At 41.6% G+C, this 14,621-nt stretch overlaps 1 protein-coding gene across 5 annotated transcripts in view; it reads left to right on the top strand.

Annotated features, from left to right (window-relative positions):
- Window positions 1–14,621, top strand: part of CFAP52 (cilia and flagella associated protein 52) — a 66,342-nt gene that overhangs the window by 2,815 nt on the left and 48,906 nt on the right. For 3 of the 5 annotated variants that reach the window (XM_055256009.2, XM_055256011.2, XM_055256014.2), the window contains 2 exons: window positions 11,309–11,508; window positions 12,229–12,365. In XM_055256009.2, the coding sequence (XP_055111984.2) occupies window positions 11,309–11,508; window positions 12,229–12,365 (337 nt within the window). Of the gene's footprint in view, window positions 1–9,129; window positions 9,279–11,308; window positions 11,509–12,228; window positions 12,366–14,621 lie in introns of those variants that run through there. The other 2 variants (XM_055256012.2, XM_055256015.2) reach the window with 2 other exon arrangements.

The following is a 14,621-nucleotide window of genomic DNA, read 5'->3' as shown; positions in this document are numbered from 1 at the left end:
GGGATAATTCCATAGCCATGCTTATGAAGAAGAGTTTAGAAAACTGGGAAAATACAGTAAAACTGAAAGAAAAATCAGCCATCATTACATTTTTCAAACAAATCACTGTAAACTTTTGGTGTGACCTGCTTGAATATACGCTTACATACAAATAGTTTTTTTAAATAAAAGTCCACTCATGCTGTATATATTCTCTTATAACCAGACTTTTTTTTCACCTAACAGTATGCCATGTAAATCTTTCCTTAGCGATAAATATAATAATAAAATAAAATAAATAATATACTCCATGCCATAATTTTAACATATTAATATTATATTGCAGATATATGCCATAATTAATTTAGATAATGCCCTGTTATTGAGAATTTAGTATAATTTGCATTTATTTTAAAATGCTACTAAGAACATCTGCAGCGCTAAATCTTTTAGCTCTTTAACTTTTTTCTTAGAATAAATTATGAATACATTTAGAATGTCTAAAATCTGAATGTCTAAAAAAGTCTAAAGATTTTTATTTTCTTAAATTTTAGAGATGGGATCTCACTATGTTGGGCAGGCTGGCCTCCAACTCCTGGGCTCAAGCAATCCTCCCGCTTCAGCCTCTCGAGTAGCTGGGACTACAGGCTTGCTAGTACACTGACCCAGCTATATCCTAAAGACTTTTGATGTATCCTCCAATGCTATATCCTATATGCAACAGAAATATATATACATAGGATTATTTCTAATAGCATTTTTTTTTTTTTGAGACAAAGTCTCACCCTGTCACCCAGGCTGGAGTGCAGTGGCTCGATCTCGGCTCACTGCAACCTCCGCCTCTCAGGTTCAAGTGATTCTCCTGTCTCAGCTTCCCGAGTAGCTGAGATTACAGGTGCCCACCACCTTGCCTGGCTAATTTTTGTAGTTTTAGTAAAGACGGGGTTTCGCCATGTTGGCCAAGCTGGTCTCAAACTCTTGACTTCAGGTGATCTGCCCACCTCAGCCTCCCAAAGTGCTGAGATTACAGGTGTGAGCCACCACGCCTGGCTGCATTATTTCTCATAACTAAATATTAGAAACAACCAAAATCTTCATCAAAAGTGGAAAGGACAAATCAATTGTGGTATATCATATTCATACAATTTAATTCCTCTGCAATAATTAAAAAGAATGAACTACTGCTGTATACAAGAACGTGGATGGATCTCACAAACATATAATGTTAACCCGAAAAGCCAGATACAAAAGAGTACAGATTGTATTGTTCCATTCATATAAAGTTCTAAAAGGAGGGAATTGAATTTACGGGAATAAAAGTCAGAACAGCGACAACCTTTCAGGAGATAGAGACTGGGAGAAGGAGCACGGGAGACCTCTGGGTGTGCTCATGTTCTACTTCTTGATTTGGGCTATAGTTAAACTGGTGTGTTTACTTAAAACAAACAAACAAAAAAATCACAAGATCTACAAATTTAGAAAAGGAGAGGAGAGACTTATTTCTTTTAAAGGGTTGTGTCCTGTAAGGTGGCCGTCCTACAGGCTGAGAAGCGTGCCTCAGGCCAAGGCCAGAGACAGGCACTTCAAAGGAGGAGGAGTTGGGGTAGGAGCTTTATGTTGAAGTGATTGTCTAAACATACATATTCAGGCCGGATGTGGCGGTTCACACCTGTAATCCCAACACTTTGGGAGGCCAAGGCAGGTAGATCACCTGAGGTCAGGAGTTCGAGACCATCCTGGTCCAACATGGTGAAATCCCAGCTATACTAAAAATACAAAAATTAGCTGGGCATGGTGGTAGGTGCCTGTAATCCCAGCCACTTGAGAGGCTGAGGGAGGAGAATCACTTGAACTTGGGAGGCAGAGGTTGCAGTGAGCTGAGGTCACGCCACTGCACTCCCGCCTGGGGGACAGAACGAGACTCTGTCTCAATAAATAAATAAATAAATAAATAAATAAATAAATAAATAAACAAACATACATATTCAACAGGTTATTGGAGAAGCTATGAATACTCGTGTGTGGCCCTGACACATGTGTATTGAACAAACATTGATGAAATATACGACACATGTTCACCTTGGGATGGAGACCTAACATTGAAATGTACTAAATGTCAAAACATTTAATAAATGTTAAAAGGCCTTTTAACATTTAAGGTACTATATGTCAAAAGGCCTTTTCAGGACATGAAGGCACGTGAAGTGGGAAGCCTCAGTAAACTGGCCAGAGGTAGTCCATGGTGAGTGGTCTTCTTACCAGGAGAACATTACTGGAATCAGTCTGTTGTCCAATCAAAACTGTTTTTATGGCGGGTTGAACAGGGCTTCAGTTGGTAAGTGCCTATGAACTGGACAGGTTGCAGTTGTTTTCATATTGCTTATCTCGAGATAAGTGCTTGTTTAGCTGCCAGAGAAAAAGAAAAACCTTGTGGCAGTGCATAGTTTATTTTATTTATTTATTTTGAGACGGCAGAGTCTTGCTCTGGAGTGCAATGGCACGATCTCGGCTCACTGCAACCTCCACCTCCTGGATTCAAGCTATTCTCCTGCCTCAGCCTCCAGAGTAGCTGGGATTATAAGCACCCACCATCACGCCTGGCTAATTTTTGTATTCTTAGTAGAGACGGGGTTTCACCATGTTGGCCAGGCTAGTCTCCAATTCCTGACCTCAGGTGACCCACCTGCCTTGGCGTCCCAAAGTGCTGGGATTACAGGCGTGAGCCACTGCACCCAGCCATAGGGTGGAGGGGTGCATGGCCTTAGGTCCTGTTTATAATTTGATATCTTATTGCCACTGAGTCTGTTTCTGTCAATCTTATGATCTCTATTTTAACATTAATGCTGATCAGTTGTGTCTAAACCACAAAAGAGAGGGGGTATAATGAGGCATGTCTGACCACCTATTCCGTCAAGGCTGGGAACTCTGCTTTAAGGTGTTTTGGGGGTTTCTTTGTCCAAAAGGGTATCTGTTCAGTCAGTGGCTGGGGTGGGGCAGTGTGGGGATTGGGGAGTTTAGGATTTTATTTTTAGTTTACAAAAGTTATTGAGTTTTCTGTATTTTGTCTTCACTGAAAAATGTTTATTTTAAAAAGCTATACTAGCTCTAAAGAGAGAGAGACAGAGAGAGAAAAGACAGAACTTTCATAAGGCTTGGGAAAAAAGATTTTGACTAGGAGTCAGCAGGTAAAGATTGAAGGCAGAATATTTCAGGTTACAGCAATAGCCGGGGGCAAAGGAGGAAAAGTGGAGACTGCAGGGCCTGGTTGCAGAACGGCAAATAGCTTGGTGTGGCTTCAGTACCAGGGACTGGCAGGATAACAGAGGAAAGAGAAGCTGGAATTAGATTTCAGAGGCCTTAAATGCCAAGTGATTGAGTCTAGATTTCAGATGGAAACAAATTAGAAACAAAAGCAAGGCCCGTTTTATCACTGCAACACTGAAACTCACTGTAGTGTTACATTATTCAACTTGAATTTTTTTTTGAGATGGAGTCTTACCCTGTCGCCCAGGCTGGAGTGCAGTGGTACGATCTTGGCTCACTGCAACCTCTGCCTCCTGGATTCAAGAGATTCTCCTGCCTCAGCCTCCCAAGTAGCTGGGATTACAGGCATCCGCCACCAAGCCTGGCTAATTTTTGTATTTTTAATAAAGACGGTGTTTTGCCACATTGGGCAGGCTGGTCTTGAACTACTGACCTCAGGTGATCCACCTGCCTCAGCCTCACAAAGTGCTGGGATTACAGGCATGAGCCACTGCAACTGGCCTTAAACTTGAATTTTAACTTTATGGTATCAATATGTAACTGTACTCGACACTTGTAGGTATTGCATTTTGACAGGAATTATTTAAGCAAACCAAATATTCTTGTGTTAAAAACATTTAATAAAGTTATAGTTATTAAGGGTTTGGTCACATTCATCCATTGACTGGAGTAGATAGCCCATGATTTTCCTATTATGGTATACAAAGAGTTCTTATAAACTAAAAACAGCAACAACAACGAAATAGATCAGGAGGCTACAGACTATAGCCCATGGGCCAAATCTGGCCCACTGCCTGTTTTTGTAAGTAAAGTTTTATTGGAATGTAGCTATGCCCATTTCTTTATGTATTGTCTATGGCTGCTTTTATACCACACTAGCAGAGGTGAGTAGTCTCAAGAGACCATATTGCCCACAAAGCCTAAAATATTTACTACCTGGACTTTTGTTAAAAACATAATAAATAAATAAAAAAGCCGGACCCTGTAAATAGATAAATAAATATAAATGGCTATTAGCTCAAAAAGCTAAAAAAATGCTATTCAAGTTAATGCGCTGTGGCTCACACCTGTAATCCCAGCACTTTGGGAGGTCGAGGCAGGAAGATTCCTTGAGGCCTGGAGTTCGAGACCAGCCTGGGCAACATGGTGAAACCCCATCTCTATAAAAAATACCAAAAAATAGCCAGGCATGGTGATGCATGCCTGTAGTCTCAGCTATTCGAGAGGCTGAGGTGGGAGGATCACCTGAGCCCGGGAGGTGGTGGCTGCAGTGAGCCATCACTGTACCACTGCACTCCAGCCTGAGCAACAGAGTGAGACCTAGTCTCGAAAAAAAAAAAATGCTGTTAAAGCAATGATGTTTTTTTGCTTCTCAAACTGGCAAAGGCAAAAAAAGAAAAAAAAAGGGTAATATAATAAGGTAAGAATAAGAAATGGTTCTCAATTATTATTTCCAGTATTAATTTTACAACATTTTTGAAGGCCAGTTTTATAGTATTTATTACAATTTTTAATGAGGATAATCTTTGAGCTTTTAAGAACTTGAATCACTTATTCAAGTTTTCAAAAAATTTACGTACAAAGAAGTTCACTGTGATATTGTCTATAATAGCTGAAACATTGGAAGAAACAACCCAAAGGTCCATTGGTAAGAAGTTTTAAAAAATTACGTGGCCAGGTGCGGTGGCTTACGCCTGTAATCCCAGCACTTTGGGAGGCCAAGGCGGGTGGATCACGAGGTCAGGAGATCGAGACCATCCTGGCTAACACAGTGAAACCCCGTCTCTACTAAAAATACAAAAAAATTATCCGGGCATGGTGGCGGGCACCTGTAGTCCCAGCTACTCGGGAGGCTGAGGCAGGAGAATGGCATGAACTCGGGAGGTGGAGCTTGCAGTGAGCCGAGATCACACCACTGCACTCCAGCCTGGGCAACAGAGCAAGACTCTGTCTCAAAAAAAAAAAAATTACACTCCAGAAATGTTTTTGAACTAGACAGAAGTGGTGGTTGCATAGCATTGTGAATGTACTAAATGCCACTGAATAGTTCACCTTAAAATAGTTAATTTTATGTTATGTGAATTTCACCCCAATAATTTTTAAAATTATATTCCTTTTGTGCAATTTGATACTGTATAATCCTTAAGAAAAATGGAATAGATGTATATAAACTAACGAGGAAAGATGTCAAAGATATATTAAGTATAAAATGCAATTTGCCATACAGTGTATGGGATATAAGCCTATTACAGTTTAAAGTGTACATATGTTTGAGAGAGAGAGAGGGGATAGAGAGAGAGGAGAGAGAGGGAGGGACAGAGGGAGACAGAGAGGGAGGGAGAGAAGGTGAGAGAGAGAGAAAATGGAGTGTGTGTGAGTATGTCTGGAGAGCAAAGAATATGAATTGTAGTGGACATGTGTAGTTTTGGTTACTCATATCTGAATGCTATTCTATTTGAGAAGTATCCCAGGATAGGTAGGAGCTGGTTCTATTGCTTTAGTGAGAGCCTAAAAGGGGCACCTGGTTTCTCTCCTAATTCCTTGGCAGCCAATTGAGAGATGTAACGTAATTGGCTCAGCCAATCAGACATTCCCACTCAGCAGTTCCGCTCTTAAAGGAGTGATGCAAAGGAGCAGAGTATGTTGGGAGTCAAATACTGCATTGAGCATTGAGCATTGTGGCCGTGAGAGGTCTTCAGTTCATGTCACTTGGTCTCGCCTTGCTATTAGTTCTGCCCGTTTTTCAAGTGTGACCCAAACTTCCTGCCAGTTGTGTGAGCAATACGTATTCCTTCCATATAATTCTTTCTCTGCTACATTTAGCCAAGTTGACTCTTCTAGTTTGCAACCAAGAACCATAATTATTAAATGCAAAAACAAAAATAAATCTGAAGAAATACACACCTACATGTTACAAGGTTATCTCTGGGCAGGTTACACACCTAAGAGTAGAGTAGCTGGGTCCTGGGGCATGTGCGCGTTCAAGCATCATCAATAAAGACACATTCTTTTCCAAAGTGATTAGACCAATTTACGCTCCCACCAAGCATTTTATGAGTGTTGCCTTTGTTCCATATCAACATAGATGCCTGGTACTGTCAGCCATCTTAATTTTAGCCATTTTGGTGTATATGACATGGTATCTCATTTCGGACATAATTTACATTTTCCTGGTTACTTATGAGGTTGCATCTCTTTTTTTATGTTTATTGGGTTTTGAATTTCCTTCATCATAAACTGGCTATCCATATCCCTTGCTCATTTTTCTATTGAGAAGCATATGTTTTCCTTATTGCCTTGTAGGAGTTCTTCGTATATTATGGAGATGATCCTTTGTCTATTGTATACATTGAAAATATCTTCTTGTTTGTGTTTTTCTCTTCATCCTTCCAATAACAATGTCTTTTGTCATTAAATTTTTTTTTTTTTTTTTTTTTTTTTTTTTGAGAAAGAGTCTCACTCTGTCACCCAGTCTGGAGTGCAGTGGTACAGTCTTAGCTCACTGCAACATCCACCTCCCAGGTTTAAGCGATTCTCCTGCCTCAGCCTCTCAAATAGCTGGGATTATAGGTGTCCACCACCATGCCCAGCTAATTTTTGTATTTTTAGTAGAGACAGGGTTTCGCCATATTGGCCAGGCTGCTCTCAAACTCCTAGCCTCAAGTGATCTGCCTGCCTTGGCCTCCCAAAGAGCTGGGATTACAGGCGTGAGCCACCCAGCCCAGCCTAGATGTTTTTCATTTTTAACATAACTGGGTAAATATATCAGCCTTTTCTTTTATGATTTGCTCTTTTTGTGTCATAGTTAGAAAGTCATTTCTTACACCTTTTGTACACGTTATCTTGTTTTTCACATTTAGGTCTTTGATCTACCTGGAAGATATTGTTTGTATAAGGTGTGAATTATGAATCTAAGTTTAATTTTTCCATATGGATAGCCATATGATTGTTTATAAAGAACCTGCAATTAGAAAAAAATAAAAATCTGTTAGTAGGAATAGATCACCCTAAAGACATAAATCTTGGTATTATAAGAACATACTGCATAAAAAAGGAACACTCAATTAAAATGAAAAGAATCATTTATTCAATAATTACTTTTGGCCATTTGAGCAAAAATAATCCATTTAGCTACAGGAATCACATAAGGCACCAAAATAAATTCCAGAGGGAGTTAAATATAAAAGAAGCATTCATTTAAGAACAAGAAGATTATATTAATAAATATTTATGAGTCTTTCGATGGAGAAGGAGATAGCAACAAAAAAGATTTTTAAAAACCCAAGAATAAATGTAATAAGAAATGAGTGAGATCTTTATGAAAAAAATGGAAAATGGTACTAGAAGACATAAAAGGAGACTTATGAAGAAACATATCCTGTTTTTAAAATAGAGGTATTTTATATTATTATAAAAATCATTTTTCCTTAAGTTAATCTATACATTTAATACTATCTCACTAAAAACACGATCATGAATTTTAAATAGCCAAGGTGACATGAAAGATTATATTGTAAAATAAACACGAAGAGCAATCAAAAAAATTCTGACCATAGGTGAGCAATAACGGAGGACCTGGGTCTGTTTCATATTAAAACATATTACAAGGGTTTATAATTGTTGAGATGGTTCTTGGTGTAACCAAAATCAGGTTCGGGCCACTTGTCACTTGAAAGCTAAAACCTCAAGAGATGAGCTTTGGTGAAAGGAAGGTTAGCTTTATTGGAGAAGCCAGCAACCCAGGGGAGGCAATAAACTGGCGTTCAAAGACCACCTCACCGAGTTGAGTCTCTGGATCAGGGAAATTGGAGGAAATAATGATCAAAGCATCTTTGTGAAATGCGCGCAGCCTCAGGTAGGAAGTTAGTCAATATTTTGGGGCCTTCTGCAGATGCCATCTGCCCTGTTCTTACCAGGCTGGTCAGCCCGTTCCCAGAGTTGTTGGTCATTGTATTTTCTTTTATTTTTGCTGAAGGTCTTGTTCTCCTGAAACTGTTTTTTAGTGAATAATCTACCAACTCAAACAAAACAATAGTTACATACAAGCAAACAAACTTTTCTCTAACATGGAAGCAGTAGTGTTACCTTGGCAGATATTTGGAGTACGGGAGTTGCCTGTGGAAAGAGGTGTCACCGTGAAAGGTCCCAGGCTCTTCAGAGCACCTGGTGGGCACTCAGAACTGAAACCAAAATTTAAAAAAAAATTCTTTTCCTGGTTATATTGAGGCATACTTGACATATTAAAGTTGTATCAATTTAAAGTGTATAACATAATGTGTTGATATACATTGTGAAATGATGTCTACAAACTAATTAACACATTCACCTCACATAGTTACTTTTTGTGTGTGATGAAAACACTGAAGATCAACTCTTTTAGCAGATTTCAAATATACAATGCAGTATTATTGTTATTTTTTATTTATTTATTTATTTTTTGAGATGGAATTTTGCTCTTGTCACCCAGGCTGGAGTGCAATAGTGTGATCTCGGCTCACTGCAACCTCCGCCTCACGGGTTCCAGTGATTCTCCTGCCTCAGCCTCCTGAGTAGCCGGGATTACAGGCGCCTGCCACCATGCCCAGCTAATTTTTTGTATTTTTAGTAGAGACGGGGTTTCACCATGTTGGCCAGGCTGGTCTTGAACTCCTGACCTCAGGTGATCCACCTGACTCGGCCTCCCCAAGTGCTGGGATTCCAGGAGTGAGCCACCACGCCTGGCCACAATGCAGTATTATTAGCTGTGACCATGCTGTACATTAGGTCTCTAGAACTTCTTTATCCTGCATAGCAGACCTTTTCACCCTTTGACCAACATCCCTTCATTCCCCTACCCCTAACGAACACCATTTCTACTCTCTGCTTTTATACATTTGGCTTTTTCAGGTTCCACATCTAAGTGAGATCACTATGCAGTATTTGTCTTTCTGTGTCTGGCTTCACTTAGCATAAAGTCCTCCAGGTTCATTTAAAAAAAAATGAATTAAGATCCTGAATAGATATTCCTCAAAAGAAGACATACAAATGGGCAACGGGTATATAAAAAGGTACTCAACATCACTAGTCATCAGGGAAATGCAAATCAAAGCCCGAATGAGATATCACCTCACACCTGTTAGAATGGCTATTATCACGCAGACAAAAGGTAACAAGCTGGCAAGAATGTGGAGAAAGGGATGCCCTGTCCACTGTTGGTGGGAATGCAAATTGGTGCAGCCATTACAGAAAACAGTATAGAGTTTCCTCAAAAAATTAAAAAGAAAACTACCAGACTATCTAGCAATCCCACTTATAGGTATAAGGAAATGAAATCAGTATATGGAAGAAATATTTGCACCTCTATGTTCTGTTCAGCGCTATGTTCAGCACTATTTGCAATAGCCAAGATGTGGAAACAACCTAAATGTCCCTCAACAGATGAATGGATAAAGGAAATGTCACATACACACACAGGCACACACAATGTTTTATATATATATATATATATTTATATATATATATTTTTATATATATATAGAGAGAGAGAGAGAGGGAGAGAGAGAGAGATGGACCCTCGCTCTGGTTTATTCATTTATTTATTTATTTATTTATTTTTTTTTTGAGACAGTCTCGCTCTGTCGCCCAGGCTGTAGTGCAGTGGCGCGATCTCGGCTCACTGCAAGCTCCGCCTCCTGGGTTCACGCCATTCTCCTGCCTCAGCCTCCCGAGTAGCTAGGACTACAGGTGCCCGCCACCACACCCAGTTAATTTTTTGCATTTTTAGTAGAGACAGGGTCTCACCATGTTAGCCAGGATGGCCTCGATCTCCTGACCTCGTGATCCGCCCACCTCGGCCTGCCAAAGTGCTGGGATTACAGGCGTGAGCCACTGCGCCTGGCCACACAATGTAATATTACCTAGCCTTTAAAAAGAAGGAAATTGTGCCATTTGTAAAGACACAGATGAACCTGGAGAATATTATGCTTTGTGAAGTAAAATAGGCCAAATTTTTATCTTTACCAAACCTCTGCCTGAGGTAGTTGACTCCCATTCTCTCTATGCCTGTGCACTCACCCAAGCAGGCTGCTCACGCTCCATGCACTCACACTTTTTAGGATTATGAGAATTGGCCGTAGGCCTTGCTGTGCCAGCATCAGCATCACTTAGGAGCTTATAAGAAATACAGAATCTCAACCCCTTCTCAGACCTGAAATCGGAATCTGCATTTTAACAGGATCCCTCAGGGATTTTTATGAACATCAAAGTTTAAGAAGTGATTACTAGATGAATCTTTTCGCCAGTGAAATAAAATTACCTATGGCCGGGCGCGGTGGCTCATGCCTGTAATCCCAGCACTTTGGGAGGGAGGCCGAGGCGGGCGGATCACGAGGTCAGGAGATCGAGACCATCCTGGCTAACACAGTGAAACCCCGTCTCTACTAAAAATACAAAAAATTAGCCGGGCGAGGTGGCGGGTGCCTGTAGTCCCAGCTACTTGGGAGACTGAGGCAGGAGAATGGCGTGAACCCCGGGGGGCGGAGCCTGCAGTGAGCCGAGATCGCGCCACTGCACTCCAGCCTGGGCGACAGCGAGACTCTGTCTCAAAAAAGACCCAAAAAAACAAAACAACAACAACAACAACAAAAAGAAATAAAATTACCTATTTCCCCAACTTCTTTTAGCTGAACTAAGGCTTATTTTAAAAGTGTTGGCTGGGCGCGGTGGCTCACGTCTGTAATCCCAGCACTTTGGGAGACTGAGGTGGGCAGATCACGAGGTCAGGAGTTCAAGACCAGCCTGACCAACATGGTGAAACCCCGTCCCTACTAAAAATACAAAAAAAATTAGCTGGGTGTGGTGGCAGGTGCCTGTAATCCCAGCTACTTGGGAGGCTGAAGCAGGAGAATCACTTGAACCCAGGAGGTGAAGGTTGCAGTGAGCCAAGACTGTGCCATTGCATCCCAGGCTGGGTGACAAGAGCAAGACTCCGTCACAAAAAAAAAAAGTGTTGTGTTTTGTACTCAAGTAGAAAATTCCTAGCCACTTCTGCACCTGATTATTATTACTGTGAATCTCTCTCTTTTAGGACATGTGCCTACTGGTCTCAAATGCCATCCTGACCAGGAGCATATGATTTATCCTCTTGGTTGCACAGTCCTCATTCAGGCAATAAATACTAAAGAGCAGAACTTCCTACAGGGTCATGGCAACAACGTCTCCTGCTTGGCCATCTCCAGGTCTGGAGAGTACATCGCCTCCGGACAAGTCACATTCATGGGGTTCAAGGTGAATACAGTGAAAACGACTCATTGTCAATTTATCTAGAGGTGCCTCCCTAGAAGAACTGCCCCACTTCAAGTTGTTAGTTCTGTGTGGCAACGTGCTTTATTCTTCCTTCTTCTTCCTTTTGACTTCTCTTTTAACTCATTTTCATTCTGTCAGACCAGGAGTGAAGGACTCTGATGATTTTACACCCGAGGTTGCAGCTTGTGACTGATAATGCTCACAAACAAAAGTTCCCGGTTAAAGCTGTTTCCATTGTGTTGCTCTCATGTTTGTAGAACCTGATCTGATTTCTGGAAAAGTGATAGAACGAGCCAGGCGCGGTGGCTCACGCCTGTAATCCCAGCACTTTGGGAGGCCGAGACGGTCGGATCATCTGAGGTCAGGAGTTTGAGACCAGCCTAGCCAACATGGTGAAACCCCGTCTCTACTAAAAATACAAAATTAGCTGGGCGTGGTGGTGCATGCCTGTAATCCCAGCTACTCGGGAGGCTGAGACAGGGAGCATTGCTTGAACCCAGGAGGTGGAGGTTGCAGTGAGTGGAGATTGCGCCATTGCACTCCAGCCTGGGCAAAAAAGAGCAAGACTCTGTCTCAAAAAAAAAAAAAAAGAAAGAAAAAAGAAAAGTGACAGTACTAATTGTTTTTCACCAAGAGGGGTAGCTATCTCCTCAGATGCTTTTAATGCCTCCCTATGATCTAACGGTGTGTTCTTGCCCCCAGGCAGACATCATTTTGTGGGATTATAAGAAAAGAGAGCTGCTTGCTCGGCTGTCCCTTCACAAAGGCAAAATTGAAGCTCTGGCCTTTTCTCCAAATGATTTGTACTTGGTATCACTAGGAGGCCCAGATGATGGAAGGTAATGAACTAAACATAGTTACTTATTTTCTTTCTTTTTTTTTTTAACTTTTATTTTAGGTTCAGACGTACATGTGCAGGTTTGTTATATAGGTAAACTTATGTCACGGGTTTGTTGTACAGATTATTTCATCAACCAGGTGTTCAGCCTAGTACCCAGTAGTTATTTTTTCTGATCCTCTCCCTCCTCCCACCCTGCACCCTCAAGCAGGCCCCAGTGTTTGTGGTCCCTTCTATGTGTTCATGTGTTCTCGTCATTTAGCTCCCACTTATAAGTAAGAACATGTGATATTTGGTTTTCTACTCCTGCATTAGGTTGCTAAGGATAATGGCCTCCAGCTCCATCCATGTTCCTGTAATGGACATGATCTCATTCTTTTTTATGGCTGCGTAGTATTTCACGGTGTGTATGCACCACATTTTCTTTATCCAGTCTACCATTGATGAGCATTTGGGTTGATTCCATGTCTTTGCTATTGTGAATAGTGCTGTGATGCACATACAATCATATGTGTCTTTATGGTAGAACAATTTATATTTCTTTGAGTGTGTAGCCAGCAATGGGATTCCTGGGTTGAATGATAGTTCTGTTTTTAGCTGTTTGAGGAATCACCACCCTGCTTTCCACAATGGTTCAACTAATCTACATCCCACCAACAGTACATAAGCATTCCCTTTTCTTTGCAACCTCACCAGCATCTGTTATTTTTTGACTTTTTAATAATAGTTGTTCTGACTGATATGAAGTGGTTATCTCATTGTGGTTTTGCTTTGCATTTCTCTAACGACCAGTGATATTGAGCCTTTTTTCATATGCTTGTTGGCTGCATGTATGTCTTCTTTTGCAAAGTGTTCATGTCCTTTGCTTGCTTTTTAATGGGGTTTTTGTTTTATCTTATAAATTTATTTAAGTTCTGTATAGATGCGAGATACTTTTTCAGATGCTGAGTTTGCCATATTTGCTTATTTTCTGCAAGGTATATTTCCAGAAATGACAAGGGCCCTGTCCCCTCTAATGTTCTCTCTTGGCCCATCTATATTTCAGTGTGCATTGTCTGAAAAGCCTCTGAGAAAAATACCATAAAAGAGTGGTTTTCAAAGTTGGCTGCGTGTTGAAATCACCTGGGCAGCTTTAGGGAATCACTGGTGCCTGGGTGTACCTTCAGAGAGTCCGATTTGATTGGCCTGAGCTATAAGAGTTATACAAGCTTCCCAGTACTGTGTTGAACAAAAGTGGCCAGAGTGAGCATCTGTAAGGAACATGGCTGTGCTTTGGTCAAGGATAGGCCAAGGTACAATGTTTACATCCTGCGTGACTCAGCAAGTTTAGAGTGCAGGCGTATAATTCCACTGTTAACACAGCCATGTTGCCATAGCATGGGAAAGGCCATCACTTGGCTCTATACCACTATTGTCTGTTAAAGGTATAATTGCTCTGTGGACACTGTGCAGGTGCCCTGGTGCCCAGAGAAAGAGAGAGAGAGAGCCAGAGCTGTCCATCTTTGCAGATGGACGAGGGGGAGCCAGGACACAGCTCAGCCCACTCGTGCCCAGAGAGACAAAGAGTTAAGCTGCTGACCCTGAAGGCAGGGTAGAGCTGGCTGCGCAGCTGTATGTGGGAGATGCCAGCTCAAGCAGCGGAGGCAGGGCAGACAGTGTGAGAAAGCTGTTGATGAGAGCTGCTGCTGAATAAAATCATCTTCCACCTGCCTACAGCCCCCGAGTGTTCTTTCTGCTCATCCACCCACTCCCCTCGGACTTCAGCATGGGCTGGACCTGGACCCTGGGATCTGACAGCATCCATTTCTTGTTTCAGGTCTTAGTGGAAAGGCTTTCAATTTCACCCCATTCAGTGTGATAATTAGCTGTGGGTTTGTCATATAAGGTCTTTATCATGTTGAGGTATGCTCCTTCCATACCCAATAGAATATTTTTTAGCCACAGAAAAGAATTTTTTTTTTTTTTTGAGATGGAGTTTCACTCTTGCTGCCCAGGCTGGAGTGCAATGGCGCAATCTCGGCTCACCGCAATCTCTGCCTCCCAGGTTCAAGCAGGCAGATTACCTGAGGTCAGGAGTTTGAGACCAACCTGGCCAACCTGGTGAAACGCTGTCTCTACTAAAAACACAAAAATTAGCCAGGCGTGGTGCCGGGGCCTGTAATCCCAGCTACTTGGGAGGCTGAGGCAGGAGAATCGCTTGAACCTGGGAGGCAGAGTTTGCAGTGGGCGAAGATCGCACCACTGCACTCCAGCCTAG

Source organism: Symphalangus syndactylus, chromosome 20, assembly GCF_028878055.3.
Source record: "Symphalangus syndactylus isolate Jambi chromosome 20, NHGRI_mSymSyn1-v2.1_pri, whole genome shotgun sequence".
NCBI lineage: Eukaryota > Metazoa > Chordata > Mammalia > Primates > Hylobatidae > Symphalangus > Symphalangus syndactylus.
This window is presented reverse-complemented; position numbering and strand designations above follow the sequence as displayed.